This window comes from Telopea speciosissima, chromosome 3 (genome assembly GCF_018873765.1).
Source record: "Telopea speciosissima isolate NSW1024214 ecotype Mountain lineage chromosome 3, Tspe_v1, whole genome shotgun sequence".
In the NCBI taxonomy this organism is placed as follows: domain Eukaryota; kingdom Viridiplantae; phylum Streptophyta; class Magnoliopsida; order Proteales; family Proteaceae; genus Telopea; species Telopea speciosissima.
In genome coordinates this window covers 16,492,774-16,511,782 of record NC_057918.1, presented here as the reverse complement: position 1 = coordinate 16,511,782, position 19,009 = coordinate 16,492,774, and the positions used below count along the sequence as shown (strand labels likewise).

Genomic DNA, 19,009 nt, shown 5'->3' with positions numbered 1-19,009 from the left:
GACGCTATGGTGCGTACTACGCATACATCATTGTTTGTTTCTGTTTGGAAGAAATCTGGAATGCAATTGGGATTAGGTGTAAAGAAACTGTACAGCACACCACGTGCGTAACGTAGAGAGCCGACCCAGTATTTTTCTTTTCTTTTTTTTGTGGTGGGAGTTGGTGTGCCGTGCTGGGCTCCGAAGGGTTTGTTATACTGTTCCAAGTGGAAGACGCCGAGTGGAGCAAGTGTGGAAAGCTCTCTCTCTCTCTCTCACACATATCTCCGTCGCCCCACTCTTACCAAACTTATCTTCTTCTTTCTGCATCAACATAACCAAATCCAAATTATTCCTCCCCTTTAATGGCTACACAATGCTCTCATCTCACCCCTCCATTAAAACCGAACCAGAAAGGAAGTAATAGCTACTGTGGGCTCTGTCTCAAAAGCAATGACACTTTGTTGTTCAAGCCTGAGCTTATCCAAACGTCAAAGTTACTATCTTATATTCATAAAACGCACACTAATGGGTGGATGACACGTGGTAGAAGAAATTGAATTAAACCACGTATGTGTATCTCTTACTATTCAGAACTCCTACTAAGACTCACCTTCCCCCAGGATCTTCAATCAAGAATCGCACTACTCTATCGACTATTCTATAAATAGAAAGGTAGAACATTAGGCACATTATGTTCAATTCTATACACGAACTCTCCCAAGTCAAGCTATTGTTCTTGAATTCTGACTTAGCATTAGGACAGCATCAAAGAGTCCCCACTGCTATTGGAATCCACTCTGACTCTCTCTCTTGTCTAAATTCTGATTTACTCTGTGCAGATCTCCTTATCAAGAGAGATTCCAACAACAATACTACCTATCCAAAAAAAAAAATCAAAGTAAAATTTTCTAACTCTTTTGACTCAGCAGATTCAATTATTTTCTTTCAGGAAATGCTACAATGTGTTGGTTTTGTTGGTTTTGTTAGAGGTGAAACATGTAAATTTTATGGATCGAGTTTTTCTTTGCCCATAGTGAAAAGTTTGGCCATAGGATTTGAGTTGGGTTTAAAAAATCGAGATAGGCTGAATTAGACAATTTAGATTGGAATCATTGGTGGCCAATCTCAATTCTAGTCGATCTGGCTCAACCAATACCCTTTCAAAAATTAGGATTAGGGCCTATTTGGGTTGATTCTTACCGATACCTCATTGATGTTGATAAAAAAAAATCAATTGGACCGATGCGAATCCTGATTCCAGATTTTAAACCATAGATTTGACCCTCTACTTTACTGAGAAAAAAGTATTTTGGATCTTGGTCAATAAACGATAGAAATTAAAAACTTTCCATGTCCTCACAAAAAAAAATCTAAACCTCTATTTTGACTAAGAAAAATTATTTTGAATCTTGATCAATAGAGAATGGGAATTAATAATGAAACTTACTATTCCAAACGCTCAATCACGGCGCAAATCACTGTAGATGGACTCGGGGAAAATTTCAAGAGCATGGCCCCTATGCCCAAACACAGGATGGGGCAAAATGACTATCCCACCCCAAAAAAGGCAGAAATTATGTCCATATTGATGCTCCCATTGGCCCCTGCACAGGCGCAGAGACAAGTTTTTATGCACCATGTATATGGGCATTAGATATTGGCAAATGAACATAAATGTCAATCCGAAATTACTATAACACTCCCTATTTGACGAATCTCATGTGCATCCCTTCCCCATAATTAATTACCCAATTACTCGATGGCCCAGCCCAAGATTTGTAGGGCTAATAATCACATCCATATTTTGACAACTCGTCTAAATGTGTGGGTATGGTTTGTTGTCTGTGAACAACTCTGTGAGCATCCATCAACTATGCCAGGTTCGATAGAGACATGACAGTAAGGTTGTGCCTCAACTAAAGAACTCATCGCTCTCTTTAATGGTTAGCTCTAGTTGTTTGGTGTTGAGGATCTACCTCAGATTTGAAGAGTTAAGCCCAGCCATGATTGATCCCATTTGGCCATGGAGCATTTTGGGTTATTCTAATATTGATGGGTGTTAGAGGGCAGAACAAGCAATGATATGGTTGCCCATTGTGACCTAGTGATTAGGGCTTTGAATTGAGAGTTAGTAAAATTACGTACATTATGACCCTTCTCAGATCCCGCATGGTTAAAACTTCTGCATTAGATACGTTTTTTTTGTTTGTAATATTTTATGTACTAAAAAGCTGGAGACCCTTCTCAGACCCCAATTTTTTAAACCATGACCTTGAGAGAGAGAGAGAGAAAATGGCTAAACATATTGGCCAGTTAAAAAGCTGGAGAATTGTTTTGAAATAAAACATGTGGAGGGACTTCAATAAATGATAATGCGAGATCTTTATTATTCTCTGATCTTCTCGACTCGTTTAATTTGTGTATGGATGTCAACTCTATGTCCTAGTTGCCCACCTTATTCTTGTATGTAGAAATAGAAATATTTATTTGGTTAGCCCATAGAATCTGCCACATGGCATGTTGAGCTGGTGGATCCCATTGTCATGCTCACATGTCAATTTCTAATCTAACATGGAAATGGCCAAGGTTGTATTTTATTTCACTGCAAAATATTTTATGAATTTTTTTTATTATTTTTATTTTTAGATTCTACCATTTGATTTTTATATTTGAATATGATTTAAATGAGGGAAAGAATCTAACCATATGATAAAACAGTGTTCATCATTGGTGTCCAGAGTACCAATGATCAAGATACCATCGCTATCTTGGAATAACAACATCCTGAATTTGGAAATAATTCTTAATTTTCAACCTTCTTTTTATAAATTCAATTTTTAAAAAAAAAAATTTCTTTTTTAATGCATATCAAAATTTTTATTGATTTTCAATAAATCCCATATTCCTAAAAAAAAAAAATTTTATTTTTTATTGAGGACGAACAAGAAACACATTTGAACATGATAGAGTGTGCCATAGGGTTGGAGTCCTCCATGGGATCCAAGAGTACCCATGATTAAGAAGATATCATCACTACTTTGGGAAAACTTCCTCAATATTAAATGAATGTTGTTTTCCAATTTCTTATTATATTTCAGCAAAATATTGGGTCCTTGCACATGTCAAGTAGTTCACTTCACTATATTTTTATCTACTCTTTTAAATCATTTTGGTGAGTTGATGTGGAGGGGTATAAATTGTAAATTCACCCCGAATGGAATCTTATAGGGAGAGCTCTGCATTTCCTTCTCCCTCTCCCTCTCCCTCCCCCTCCCCCTCTCGTTGAGCCTCCAATCCATGTCAAGATCTGGTGTTGTTGCACCTACCCCACTCTCTTCTCTACTTTCTCCCAATAGCCACTACCCCCCCGCCATTTGCATCTAACCTACCCTTTCCCCTGTATCTCCCTGCCCTCTGCTCCCCCACCCCATCCCTTGCTTATATTTCCCTCCCCCACCCTCCCTCTACAACTCCACGACCCTTACCCCAACTGTGAACCCCTCCCAACCAGATCTCACTTCCCTCTCCCTCTATCACTCTCCTCACTTTGCAACCCAAGCCCAACCCTAGCCCCCCATGCAAACCGACTTTTCACCCGAAACCTCTCTACCCCAAAACTTGGCAGTCATGCCCTTATTCCATAGAAACCATCCTCATCATCCTTCTCCTTTGCTACTCCTAGGCCACAATTTCTCTTTGTGTGGGGGCTAGCATCTTTGTCAGAGAGGGAGAAGGATTTGGTGTAGATAAAGAAGATTGTATAAGAATTATCCCTTCACTCCAACTCAGCAAAAGTATTGGTAAGGTAGTCATAGTGCAGTGAACTAAGCATAGGGAGAAAGAGTAGAGTTTTGAAGATCTAAGACTTGCAAAAGGGTACATTCAAGATGGATTTTTATCTGCTGCTGTGCCATCATGTGGTGCAGCAGCGGACATGTGTGCACAGCAAGCCCCACTGTGCACACATGACCGCTGTTGCGCCGCACGATGCAGAAGCAGCACCTCTAATACTCGAACGGATAAAAATCCACTCAAGACATGGACCATGGAGAGGATGCATGCCTATACATTGAAGGGGTGTGTATATGACTGTAGACAAAATTTGGCATGTTCAGACCGTGTTACCTGTCCAAAATTCGGAAGTATCACATTATCGTACCACATGGCAAAACTAGGTGGGCCACGAAGACAAATATTTCCTAGTTTTTTGTGTTTCTTTTATTAAAAAAATTGCTGCTAGGATTAAGGACATTCGCCAAGCAACCTTCAGCTCTATTCCTAGGAGCCTTGTAAGTGGTCTCTTCAACTATTTCCTCCGGATTGGCCTATAGTCTATTGTACAAGAGTTTTTTTTTTATTTATTTTATTGAATCGAGGTATGTGCTAACAGGTCATCTAGCAGACCACGGAATGGCTGATATACACAACACACACCACACTTACACACCCGATGTGAGACTAAACCCATGCACCCAACACAATGTTTTTTTGTCTTTCCATAATCTTATTTCTCTTATGAAGTGTATGGCCAAAATGGTCATGAAGGAGAAAGTTGAATTTATCAATGCTAGTAAATATTGTTAGTGAGTTCTTTGTTTTTCATAAGAGAATGGTTGGATATGCTAGTGGTATGCCTTATGATAGCACCTTATGTGTCTATCTCTTTCTTCCCCCTTTGAAGGGTAAGGGAGTCAATTTAAAGAAGGAAAGAGAGAGATAGACACATAGGGTGCTAGCATATGGTATACCGCTAGCATACCCATCCCTCTCTCTTTTCATAATTAAAAAAAAATGGTCAGTTTAATTATAACCCCACCCCACCCTACCCCACCGAAAAAAAGAAAAACAAGCGGGTGAAGGACCCATTTAATAATGAATCCCAATACTCTATGCTGACACATCACATTTCAGCAGTAGGGAGTAGGGACCAGCTTGATAAGATCAGCATATCACTGATCTTCAAGGAAGGTAAAGGGCAACTGTAGTGCCTAGGTTCTATGTCCTATTCAGAAATAGAAAATTGGAATTTTAATAAACTAACCAACAGCCCAACCTCTAGAATATTATTCTCATCAGGAAAAAATGAATAAACCATGGAATAATTGAATAACCCCCCCCCCCACCTCAGACCCCTAGAAAAAGAGAGGAAAAAAATGGTGCAATCAGAAAATTTACTCTGCACATCGGAGACTTAAGTTGAACCAACAGCCACTTGTTAAGGCTGCGGATTATGTGACAACTGTATATTATCGTATGCAGCAAGGAACATAATAACAATATCAACTAATAACATCCCTAAACAATGCACATAAACATAAAATGTTTATTAAAAAAATCCAGATAAACCCTTCTCTGGTTTTCTACATACTGAATGAAAAACAGAACCTCCAGATTCCTTCCAAGGTGGAAAATCATTCTATTTGCATGTTCTCAGGAAAGGGAATTGAAGCACAGCAGTGATAATATCCATTTTCATCAAACACAAACCTTTGCGACAGATGTGCTTCACGGATAAGATACTCCCCCCATTCCTCAGACCCATGTTGTTTGACAATGCCCCGTGCATCGAATGAATCAAACTTTTTTGTCCTTGTCTTCCTGAATATTTCAATTCCCATAGAATAGCCATTCTTAGAAAGCATCCGAGGGGGGCCTCAAACCCCAATATCATGAGTATAAAATTTCAGAACTAAAAAGAAAATAAAGAAACATTAACACTGTAAAAATACCTTTTCCTATGTCTTGCATTCATCACTGTAGCATGCAACTGCCATTCAACAGCACAACACAAGTTATTTGTAAATGGAGGTAGAGTTTTCATGCATTGAGGTAAACCAGTAAACATACTAACAAGATAAATGTAATCCAACTATCCAGCAACAATCCATTATCTCATAACATGGCAATCACTAAAAATTTCTGAAACTAAATGGCAAATTAAACTTTTGAGAGTGACAAGATATTCCATCCCTGCATATTGAGGGCACTGGTTCACAGGTGTAAGCGATCTATAGAATATGGAGGGAAGAATATGACTCATTGTTGAAAGCCATTGAGATGTTTCATGAGGCACCAAACAGCAGAAATTAAATGACTGCCACTAGCAAATACAGAAACAAAAACATTGGTAGCCATCCCTTGTCCACCCGTTCTTTATTTTTTTCCCCCTTTCAAATATAGGTAAACATTATGTACAACATGCACTGTTATTCAATGGATGTGTAAATGTCAAAGACCTCTGATTCTTACGGCATTCTGCAACATCAATGCAAATATCAATGTCCTCGAAAGAAAAACAATGAGAAAAAGAAAGAAGTTGTCTCCTCAGGGGCCTCATTCTTCTGTATATATAGAAAAATTGATAGAACTTAGGCATGAATAGTGTCTCAGTGCCAGAGATAACATCACTTGGATACATGCCAAGGATGCTGCAAACTAGAGTATCTCCAGGTAGGTAATGAACAAATATTGCATGGAACAGGCGAACAGCACTTCTGAAACAATTAAATCAGCCCCCAATAAGCGACGCGCCGTGTTGGCACCGGATGCTGTGTCAAGTAGGCAAGGGTTCTCGTGCTGTGGACAAGTGCAGGTAAAGAAGCTAGTCCATAAGCATAGGGTTAGACTAGCATCTTGAAGCATTATGGATTAGTGCAAGGTTTTAGTCAAGGAGAAAGGATTATTCTTGGGGGTGATCTAAACGGACATGTGGGGAGAGATCATAGAGGCTATGAAGGTGTACATGAAGATTATGGTCTTGGAGAGAGGAATGAGGAGGGGATCTCAGTTTTAGATTTTGTTGTGGCTTATGATTAATCTATTGTGAACACTTTGAAAAAGTTACCTACAAAAGTGGGCATCATATCAACCAAATAAATTTCTTCCTAACTAGAATGTCTGATAGATTTTTTTGTAAGATCTGTAAGGTTATACCTAGGGAGAGCTTGACCACTCAACATAGATTGGCGGTCATGGATATGTGTATTATTATGCAGAATCGTAAGTTAAGGGAGCCTATTTGCCCTAAGATAAGGTGGTGGATTTAAAAAGAGATTACTTGAATTCATTTACTGATAAAGTGATCAAACAAGGAAAGTGGGACTTTGAGGGAGACACTAATACGATGTGGAACAAGATGACAAATTGTATTAAGAAGGTTGGTAAAGAGGACCTAGGGGAATCAAAAGGAAACAATCAATCCCCTAGGGAGACTTAGTGGTGGGATGACGAGGTTCAACCAGCCATTAAGACTAAGAAAGCTAGTTTTAAGACATGCAAAGGACTAAGGAGGTAGAGATCTAAAAAAGTATAAACTTGCAAAAAATGAGGCTAAGAAGATTGTGAGGAAAGCAAGGGCGAAGAAATATGAAGATCTTTATAACAATCTGAACACAAAGGAAGGGAAAAAAGCTATCTATAAGATAGCTAGAATGAGGGAAAGGAAGAGTAGAGATTTCGACTATGTTAGATGTATTAAAAGTAATGATGGTAGAGTACTAATAAAAAGAGATGAGGACATTAAGGCGAGATAGAAAGAGTATTTCTACAGCCTACTAACTGAAGTCATTTCGAGTAATAGTGCACCAGAAAACTGAATTACTCATTTAGATACCACATGTCGTAGATATATACGCAAAATTAGGGTGTTTGAGGTAACAAAAAAGTTTTAAGAAAGACGAAGGTAGGCAAGGCACCAAGTCCAAACAGGGTCACAATAGAAGTGTGGAAGAGCTTAGGAATTTGTGGTTATCTTGGCTAACCAAGTTGTTTAATAAGATTATGAGCACAAAGAAAATGATGGATAAATGGAGAAGCATTGTGGTTTCGACTTACAAAAATAAAGGTGATATTCAAAGCTGCAATAACTAATATGAGAGAGGGTTATTGAAACCCACCCTGAGACAAGAAACTACTATTTCGGAGAACCAATTTTTATACCAGGAAGATCCACAATGGAAGCTCTCTTTAGGAGGCTCATGGAAAGATTTAGAGAGGCCAAGAAAGATCCTCCATGTGGTTTTTATTGACCTAGAAAAAGCATACGACATAGTCCCTAGAGAGTTAATCTGGCATACACTAGAGAAGAGAAGAGTTTCAAGTAAATATGTGGACATACTTAAAGATATGTATGATAGCGTGGTGATTAGCATAAGAACTATGGGGGGGTCAAGGTGATGATTTCCCAATTACAATTGATTTACATACTTACATCAAGGATCAGCCTTAAGCCCTTATTTGTTTACGCTTATCATGAATGATTTAACCAGAGACATTCAAGACAAGGTTCCTTGGTGTGCTTTTTGCTGATGATATTGTTTTGGTGGACAAGACAAAAATAGGGATTAACGCCAAGTTGGAGTTATGGAGATTGACCTTGGAATCAAAAGGTTTTAAGATAAGTAGAAATGGGCGAAAATTGAGTTATTTAGGTCCTGGAGGATTAATAGGGAGAACATGGAGTATATGATGTGTAACTTTAGTTACACTAAGACGTTTAATGGGGTAGTGGACAAGACTTGGCGCAACGATTAAGTTATGCTAGTGTAACCTATTGGTTACTGGTTCAAAACTTGGAAAACAGCCTCTCTCCTACGAAGCAGGGGGTAAGGCTGGGTATATTAACCCCTCCCAGACCCTGCAGTACCAGGAGCCTCATGCATTGGGATGCTCCTAGGACGGTTAATAAGGTGGTGAAAATTGATGAGAGGGAGATTCCACAAAGTGATTATTTAAGGTATCTAGGCTCAATCATAAGTAAAGAATGTGATATAGAGGATGATGTTGCTAATAGAATTAAAATAGGATGGATGAATTGGAGAGGTGTGTCTGCAGTTATGTGATCGGTGTTATTCCTTTAAAGCTTAAAGGAAAATTTTATAGGACTGTCATACGACCGGCTATGATGTATGGTGCGGAATGTTGGGCAATTAAGAAGCGTCAAATAGATAAACTTGTGGAAATGAGAATGTTGAGATGGATGAGTGGCAAAACTAGGAAGGATAAGTATGGAATGACCATATTAGAGATTATTTGAGAGTAGCTCCGATACATGATAAGCTACGAGAATGTCTTTTGAGGTGGCATGGCCATGTGCACCGGAGGCCTCAGATGCTACAGTACAGAGGAGTGACTTGATACAGATTGAAGGAACTAAAAGAGCAAGGGGGAAGCCTAAAATAACCATAGGAGAAGTGGTGAGAAAAGACATGCATAGCGTAGGTCTTGTATCAGGTATGACTTCGAATAGAGAGCTAGGATCCATGTAACCGACCCCATTTAGTTGGGATAAGGTTACGTTGTTGTTATTGTTGTTGAATCTTATAAAGAAGAGGGAGGAAGGATACTGAACATATGCTAATATAAGAAATACCTTCCACTCAGATCAAAAATACCATCAAACAAAACAAACTGGAAATATTGTTGACATTAACTAATGAATATTGAAGAACGACTATTTCATACAGTAACCTAGTAAAAAGACAATTAGGAACATCAATTTCTCTCACAGGATACAGAAATCTATGACCATAAGACACCTCGGTTGAGGAAAAAAAATGTTTGGGAGAAAGTGACAAACAGTATCTTTTTGCCTACGATGGCAATTAGGAATGTTAAGCAGGCGCCACCCCCTGCCCCACGGTTTGGGTGTTGTATGACCATTACCTGCTTAGGGTTGGGTATGGTATTCAACAAACCCATGCACCTGCCCGACCCCACCTCACTCCACTGGTGCCCACCCTGGTTACCATGTAAAATTGCTGTGCTCCATGCAAGTCTCTAAAGGTGGATAGGTTAAGGATTTAGCAATTATTTATAAAGGTCATGTGAGGTATCAGTGAAATACACCCTAAGCCCCTCCAGTTGCCATCCCTACCCACACTGATGAGCATCAGGGCTGCTGTCTCTAACAGTATAGGGTGTCCACGCCATAAATACAACAGTTGCAGTTGGAAGGGAAGACATTTTAGAAAGGTGTGACTGTTTGGTTGTGGAATAGAAGAGGCAGATGCAAGCATCTATGGTAGAGAAAGTAAAGACACTGGCAATTGGGCTCCAAACAAACCATTCCATCACCATCAAAGCAAAATCACAGCCAAATATTATCAAACCAGACTAAAGGATACAAGGACAAAGAGAATGCTGTAAGTCTGTAACATCATACCTTTAACTTCTGCTGCGCATCCTTCTCAAGAACAAGATCAGCTTCAACATAGGCATCAATAATGACTTCTAAGAAAGCTCAGGAATTCCAAAGAAATAGAACAGAGTAACATTTACAACCACAACTAGATAATAGCCAAATTTGTATGCTTCGTACTTGTACGTGCATTCTAAGTGAAAAATCAAGAACAGAAAGATATGCTTTGAGAATTATTTGGATACGACAAGCACGGAGGAGGCGGTCTTCGCCTCCAATTTCTTCAACTGGAGCATATAGAACTCGAGCCTTTGCCGGTGAACCCCTCATACACTCCTACTTGATCATAAAAGCCAAAAGCCTTCTAGTTTATATATGAAGAAATCACATACATAATAATAAGGGAGAAAAAGGATCTCTCTCTCTCTCTCTCTCTCTGGAAACAGTCTAGAATGCAAATCAAACCTTGATCTACACGATACAAATCAGCAAAGCAAAGGATCTTACCAGCCCTTTAAGCCTCACAGAAATGGGCCGGCCATCCAAGGCATCCAATACTTTAGGAGAGACTCTCTGCAGAGGAAATATACAATGTTGTATCATTTAGTGATCCACTTTGGTCAATCTTTTTTTAAACAGATCTTTACCTGCAAAACTTCACTAGCTGCAGCAACACGCTCCTTGTTCCACAATTTCAGCATTAGTACAGTTAGGTGAAATGTTTTTGGCTTAATAAATATGGATTTGTCGATTCCTGAATCTGTCAGGTGACAAAGGTTCTTTGGTAATTAAACCATAATAAAAAGGGACAATGAAATAATTGCAATGCGAACTCTAAAAATGGAAAAGAAAACAAGCCCCTCACTAACACAAAGTGTTAACAGATGGATGAACATTGCAAAACTACAAAACACACACCCTACCCCAAGAAGACATAAACTGCTAACATCCTAAATATTACATATACACATACACATTAACAAATGAAACATTAAGCATTCTAAACATCTAATTTTAAATTATTAGGACTCATAAGTATACCAGTTAAGATAGAAGATTTTGATGCTTTAGGCGGATAACTAACGAAAGGAATTTTATTTATCTGCACTTTAACATGTTCACTAGCATCTTCAACTTTAAGATTAATAGCAACATCGCGTCCTGCATCTAATGGATCATCCTTATCTTCTCCGTCTTCTGAAGTATCCCCATTTGAATCACTCTTCAGATTTTCGTCTTGTTTAGTACTGCAATTTCCCAGCACAGAGTTCTGAAAATTAATAAGCTTATCTACCAGTACAGGATGAATAGCCAACGGAAGTGACACAAAGTGAGAGTAATCAAGACTTGGGCTCTTAATTGCCTGCATTTCACACATGCATACAGAAAAGAATTAGCCTTTTTGTTAAAGAAAAGATAGAGGAAAAAATTGCATTAAAACTTCGAATTAGCAACCTGAACACTCAGGAGTAAGGATGCTGTACAAATGACCTCAAAAGAATAACATCTAATTAAGGATAATGCAGTACATGAGACAATGAATAACATCTGATTAACATGCATTCAATATTCAGTGTAATCAATACTATGTTCACATAAACATTTTTATAGAACAGATGTGGAATTCTTTCCCCTTTGGCAAATATAGTTGAATCTAAAGAACAATGTATGTCTATTTTCAAAACTTCCCCCGAGGATCAACGAAAGTCAAGCATTTTACTAATTGTGTGAATGACAGAATTGTCCTGGAAGTGGTGAAATTGGTCGTTGCTACTGCACCAAATTAAATGCACTACAAGAAGGAAGAAAAAGAGTCTACGTTTGAGGCTGTAAATTTAGTCCAAAACCCATTTCGTGGAAATCTTGTCTCAAAGATTAATAGGATAAACTGTATAAATGTAGGACTTGATCCTTAAAAAATAATGGATTGGAACATTAGTACAGGTATTTTCAACATCAATTTCAGCAAAATCTTGATAAACTATGGAAGCGGAACTAATAAGTGAAAGTTCATGAAAATATTCTAAAATGTGAACGATTATGAAAAATATGAAATTTGTGTAAACATCAAGATTTTTTACTAGGGTCTTATGCTTCAGTGGGAAAAAAATTTCCAGGAAATTGATTTTCATTCATAAAATTTGCTTTATAGTTCTTGCCATTTGTTTGTTTAAGCATATTTAAGCACAAGCAATGCTAGGAGGACCCTGGGTCGGCTATCTGGTGAAACCCTCCCCATTGCATTGCATTACATGGTGTCTCGTATTTCATTGCTTTTTTTAGGGAATATTTCATTCCATGAGGCCCCAGTAAAAATTTGGGGGTCGTCTAAGTGGCTGACCCTGTGGTCCCCAGGACAGTTCCCTTTAAGCATCATTGAATTAGGAAAAGAGTCAATCAATATGATGGTGTTGTGTTGTCCATTGCTACTTGTATCATGGACACAGATGCCACTACTTTTTTCTGGAAATCAACATCCAAATAAGTCAACATTTAAACAATGATCAAGAACAAAACATGTATCTTTTTGGTATGGGAGGTCTAAATGACACCTCTATAGGTGTATTTAGAACTTGAAACTTTCTTTCAATTGCCCCTTGTCTTATTCTCAAAAGTTCTTTAAGTTAGGGGTATAAAAGGATTTTCAAAAATTATTTGAAAGTGACACGTCATTATGTCACTATAAAAAGGGGTCATTGTCATCCACACGGGTCGGTTGGCTATCTCCACCTGTACTACCAGGGCGTCCTCATGTGGAAAGCTCACACCTTCCAAGTCATCATCCGAGAAGGAGATCACCGTCTCAGTCTTCGCTATCTTGCTTGGCTTCTCTGCTATTCCCACAAACCTGGCATGGGCTTTAGCCTTCCTGGTTGATTCTTGCCCCGGTCCTCCAAGTATGGTGAGGATGGGGGCTCCCTTGGTGCTGCTGGGTTCTGCTACATCTCTTCTTTCATCAGTGCGGTCTCTCTCCCTATCGTGGTCCACTCTTCTTTCTTCCTTCCTTGGTTCTCTTTCTCGGTCACGTCCTCGATCTCCTTGGCCCGAATGGCCATCACGTCTCCCCTTCACGTACTTGTTCAAACTCCCTGCTCTCCCAAGATTTTCTATCTCTTTCTTGAGTTGATAGCATTCCTCTGTGTCATGCTCATAGTCCTTGTGGAAGAGGCAGTACTTGTGTGGGTTACGCTTCTCAGGTCCTACCAGCATGGGTCGTGGCCATTTGATTAGGTCACGGTCCTGTATCTGCATGAGGATCTGTGACCTGGTGGTGTTGAGGGGTGTGAACTCTGGGCTGCTTGCCGTCTCACCTCTCTCTGATCGACGATTACTTTTTCCCGATGGGCGATTGCCTTTCTCCTGTCGTCGCTCAGTCCTTAATCTTTTATTCTCCTTGCGGTCATCTGGTGCTGACCTCTTGTTGTCTTAGGTCTTGCCTTCAATAGCCTTCGTCCGTAACAGCACTATTTCGGCCATGTTGGCGAACTCATTACATCGCTCTAGGAGCTCTTTCATGGTCTTGGTCTCATGACGTGCCAAGTCCTTGATTAGTTCCATGCCTCTGATGCCCCCTGCTAGGGCTGCATGTTGGGTCTGATCATCTAGGTCGCGGACTTCCAGGGATTCCTTGGTGAACCTGCTAACATACTCCCTGAGGGACTTCCCAAGGTTTTGGATCACGTTCAACAAATAACCGTGGTCTTCTTCTGTTTGACGCTACTCTGGAAGCGGGTCACGAACTGTTCACATAGCTCTGCAAACGATCCGATCGACCGTGGTTGTAGTCTAGAAAACCATGAGGTTGCCGCACCCTTGAGGGATGCTAGGAATGCTCGACAGGATACCACGTCCGATCCACCATATAGCGTCATCATGCCATTGAAATTGTTGATATGGTCATTAGGGTCGGTGGTGCCACTGTAGAGTTCAAAGGTAGGCAACCTGAACCTGGATGGCAGTGAGGCTAACATGACCTCTTCTGAGAAGGGGTGTTGCCCAGGGATTGAGTGTGTCTCACCCTTGGTTTGCTTCTTCAACCCTTCCAGTTTCTCGTCCAACTCTCGGAGTCTCTTGTCTAACTCTTCATCCCGTGCTTGTTCATCACGCCTTATTGGTCGTTCACTGTGAGCTCGTCCTCTCTTAGAGGTCCCCTCCCGCCTTGACTGTTGGCAGGACAGTGAAGGGTCACGCCGTAATGAATCTTGCCTTGAACGCGAGGGGCTTTCTTCACGGTAAGTCCGGCTTCACTCTGGTACATGACTTCCTTCTAGTCGACCATTAAACACCGACCTCCGAATGGACCCTTCAGGGTTAGGTACCACGGATCGATGTGATGGTGTTCTCCCCCTGTCCGACCATGCTGGGAGGTCCGCCATTCTCCTTGGATGTTGGGAGAGTTCTCCCTATTGCCTAGTGTGCCTCTCGGACCTATCACCCCTGGGAGGTGATCTCCTAGGGCTTTGCTCCCGCCTCTGCTCCTGCCTACGACGGTGGGTCACCGCCTTCTGCCTGAGGTATTCGCAGAAGAGTCGTTGGTCGTCAAGGATCTGATGCTGCAGGTCGTTGATCTGACCCACAGTGGCTGGTGCATTAGGATCAGGTACTAGCTCCATGGGGGCTTCAATGGCTACTTTTGGGTTGAGGTTGACTCCCCCAACCTGCTGGTTCTCTGGGACCTCCCTCTCCTGAGAGACACGATCTGTGGCTCTGCGACGTGAACTCTCTGGAGGAGGTGATCCGTTCCCCTCCCTCAGGGCATTATTGGTGGAGGGAGCGGTCTTCCTGCGTGCCATGCTTAATCAGATATGGAAACAAGCTAGTAGAGGTGATGGCTAGCGTCATTCCCACAGACGGCGCCAATCTGTTGCATCAAGAAATCACTCAGCGGTCTTTCGAGTGCCGTAACCTAGCCCATCCCCAATCTTCTTCTCCTAATCCTCTACATCCCCAAGGTTTTCTTAATCAACCAAGGAAAGCTCGTAGTGACATGACTATTGAGGAAAGAATTGGAATTGCAGATATATAGAAGGGAATGCTCTTTTTAAAGATGAGAAACTTGAGAATACCCATTCTTCTCCTAATCCTCCAAACCACCCCAAAACCCTAATTTTCCCACCCATCTCCCAAAATTCTTAACAAACCATTCTACTAACAACACCTTCATATAATTCAATCGAGTATTCTTCTGCCCAATTGGAATACTCGAACCAAGCTGTTTTCCCATTACCTCATTCAAACCACAACATCCCACCTATTTCTGGAGATCATCCCATTACCCAAATTCTTCACAAACCAATCCAACCATCAGAACCATACCAAACTAGAATCGAATTACCATCACAGCCCCATTAGCAACCGATCCAAACCCTAGTACCATCCACTCATCCTAAACCCTAAAACTCCATTGATTTCTTTTCAAGCAACCCAAAACCCTAACCCTAATTTCACCAAAAACCCTATTTTGACCTACCCGAACTACCCTATTCATAGCAGATCCTGGTTTACTGGCTCGTAGTTGGTCTTCTACCAATCTAGGACTACATTACTTCATGGGTAATGCAGTCTTCCGGAACATTATTATTCAAAGTGTCTTCATTTACTAGGCTGCAGAAATAACATTCCCAGCTCTTCTTAATGTCCTCATCCCTTGTTAGTAATTTACCATCTTCACTGTTAAAATATCTAGCACGGTCGAGATCTCCACTCTTCCTTTCCCGCTCTTTAGCTATCTTATAAATAGCTAAAGTGGGAAAATACTCAAAATATTGACCATAACTAGACTACCAATGTGGTCTTCAATTAATAAAGCCCAGTAACAAATAATAGCCCCAACAAACCAATAGAAACCCACGACTACACCTACTAAACTGCTTCATTCTTGTCCAACCTTCTCTCCTAAGATGCAAACCATTATTCCCGGTTAGGAACCTTCATATAAGGATCAGTATAATACAGTTACCCCTTCTAAGCCCTCTGCATCATCCAAGTTGTCTTCAAATATCATTAGCAGTAAACAAAATCAACATTGCAAGTTTTAAAACAGATTTTGCATTGCAATAAATGCATTGTGCCTTTTCAGATAGACAAACAATGGAATCGGTTTACGAAAGAATTCCTTTACTAGAAGTGATCGGGGACAGGAATAACTAGGCAGATACTAAAGTGCCACATAATTACATCTCCTGGAAATCAACCCAAACTCATCAGTGCACAGAAGACACAACAAGAGAAAAAAAAAAAAAGGGAAATGTAAACTCTGCACAACTTAATGAACTTACCTCAACTGTAACTGAATGCCTTTCACTCTCCACCAAATTAATACTCTCTTCTAAATCTGACTTGAGAGCTCTGTCCTCTTTAACTTGTTCTTTGTTTGTAGTCTCACCAGGTTCTGTATCATGAGGATTAAACAGACTCGGGTACAATGACTCTACTCTTACATTTGCAGAAGGCGTTGTATTGTCTTCCTCCAGAGCTACAAGCTCCACCTTTACAGTTGTAGAAGGTGTTGCTGTGTCTTCCTCTGGAGCTACATCCTGATCATAACACAACTTAGAAGTCAATGATTCAACAAGTTCATGTATTGTTTCACCTTCAGTCTTTAAAACTTTAACATTCGGCACAGGAGTAGAACTGCAACAATCCAATTTTTGAACTTGAGCACCAACTTCTAACTTTTCACCATAATGAGCTCCCGTCTCGATATTCACATCCTTTGCTGAGCATCCTGAGAATTCACATCAGCTAACTTAGTTGTAGCAGTGAACGTAACCATAGACACTATATGCCTACTATCTACACCAATAGTATAATGCTTTGTAAAGTCAACCAATAGCAAGGCCAATGAACATAAATAAATATTTTAAATCATATGCTGACGATGTACGGGGTCATACAATTATTTTCTTTTGCTCTAAAATTGACATTAAGATAAGTGCAAGCTGACTCTCAAAATTATTTTCAAATCTTCAATTGATTAAGATACAATTAGAGGGACACTCTGTGTGCAATGGTTACAATGGGTAGCAAGTTCTTGTCACATTGAGACAAAATCTAAGCCAACAATAGAATAAATAAACAAATAAATTAAATCCAGGGCAATAGTTGTAATGTGCAGGAAAGCATAAAGGAAATTCATTGATACAAACATGGCTTTGATTGAAGGGAGGGGGGTTCAGAAAATACGGTACAAATTTATCTCTGTTTCAGGTACAAATGGATCTGTCCTGTGTGCTTTAGAACCTCTGAAGAGGCTAGTCTACTAATCCTTCGGTACTTTCTCCACCAAGAAACCCCATCCCATAAGCTGGATTTTCAGTTTGTAGTACTCCAAGTGCTGATTGGAGAATTTTCTGTCAGCAACAGTGAGAATCTGATGTATGAATGGACTAGGTTCTAACTTAATGATTGCTTAGAACCCAAGCAAAGACAAAAAGCAACAGCTTTCATGCTTCTCGCTCAAGATGGTGATTCTTCGCTTTGAAGCTCGTTATGGGCCCGGGTTGGGAGCGAGAAGTATTGGATATGTTTATTCCTTAGAACAAAAAGAAATAGCAGTGCCTCTAGTTAACACATGATAAGGAAATTAAATGCTCCTAACCAAACACCTCTCAAAAAAATTTACAACTAAAAATGCTCTAATCCAACAAACCTTCATAGGCATAGTACTGAGTACAGAGTGGGTGACAGACCTTCAAAAGGAATTGATTGAGTAGAGACTGGCCTCCACACAGCAGTCACTCCTTTCCGCTTCTTATGCGGGTCCATAACATTTCTTCCATCATTTCGCCCACCCATCTTCCTAGTATAATAAGTCAACCCAGAAAAGGTATTGCACCTCTGTCACATATATCCAATAAACAGATCAAAAAGAAATGTCTATATAATGCTCGCAACAGAAAGCTATTAGAATGAAAATAAAATCTCGGGTTCTTGAATATATTTAGCATTAATCTACAGTTTCTTTGACGTACACAAAATTTTCTTAGTCCACATGAAACTACAATTTGACACATAAATGAGAAACATACAGAGAACCTGAAAGGAGTCTAAGGGCCTAGACAGAACATACGTATTTGCAGCTTTCCAAACACGATCAACTCTGCAAATAGAATAGAATATGAGATGGGGCATTAAAATCTAACACGAAGGAATGTAAATTTATGAAAAGGAAACAATAAAGTAAGCAACAACAATTAATACAAACATCATTTCGATTCGCAGGAAAAAAATAAATACGATAAAATTGCAGGTGAGTCCACTACATGAGTTTGTGTTCACTAGACATTATCAACTGTTCTTGGTAGTGCTCATATTGGTCCGAAATCTCTTTCTCTTCTTTATTCGGTAAATAAAAGAAAATGAAACTACTGTCTCAAACACCGGGAACAGTTGGAAGATGCCAGTGTTTCCGCCCTAGTTGCATATAAAACTTTGGACAGAACGAAGCAAACCAATTATGATGCATTCAAAAATATGTACAGACAAGTAGAGTAAAATTTAAGAGAGTTTGAATATTGCCTGCTGAAGCTCCTGCAACTGCAAGTAATCATCTGTACCCTTTCTTCCGGACGAAAGAAAGGATAGTTCGTAGACCAGGGTCGATTCAGTGGCGCAAGTATTAGCGATTTTATTTCTGGAAAAAAAAAATTTCTATTTTTCATAACAAATCCATTTAAAAATGAAGGGCAAATATTACAGTTTAATGGACCAGATCCTCAACTGAACCAGACTAAGGCTGCTGAGTCAAAGTGTGAATTGGTTCGGTTTCTGTTTGGTTCAAAGTGTGAAGCGTAGAAACCAAAAGCGAATCGTTTGTTAAATGGTCCTATTATCCTAAATTGAAATCAATTAATAAACCATTTTTTGTTAGATGGATAAAACGATTCC

The 19,009-nt window shown here is 39.8% G+C and overlaps 1 protein-coding gene across 1 annotated transcript; it reads right to left on the bottom strand.

Moving 5' to 3' along the window:
• Positions 1–5,278: 5,278 nt before the first annotated feature.
• Positions 5,279–18,749, bottom strand: LOC122654897. The gene is made up of 11 exons (XM_043849160.1): positions 18,641–18,749; positions 18,158–18,221; positions 17,812–17,959; positions 16,333–16,847; positions 11,162–11,498; positions 10,768–10,880; positions 10,628–10,693; positions 10,366–10,456; positions 10,145–10,212; positions 5,712–5,749; positions 5,279–5,580 (listed from the first exon to the last, which is right to left on the bottom strand). The coding sequence occupies exons 1-11, from the start codon at positions 18,670–18,672 to the stop codon at positions 5,394–5,396; spliced, it is 1,659 nt and encodes a 552-aa protein (XP_043705095.1). The 5' UTR covers positions 18,673–18,749; the 3' UTR covers positions 5,279–5,393.
• Positions 18,750–19,009: the final 260 nt, after the last annotated feature.

Coding starts and splice junctions, on each gene's coding strand:
- LOC122654897 (XM_043849160.1), bottom strand. CDS start 18,672: ATGATTACTTGCAGTTGCAGGAGCTTCAGCAG. Junction 16,848..17,811: donor TCAATCAATTCCTTTTGAAG/GTCTGTCACCCA, acceptor GTGAATTCTCAG/GATGCTCAGCAAAGGATGTG. Junction 5,581..5,711: donor AATGCAAGACATAGGAAAAG/GTATTTTTACAG, acceptor TGAAATATTCAG/GAAGACAAGGACAAAAAAGT.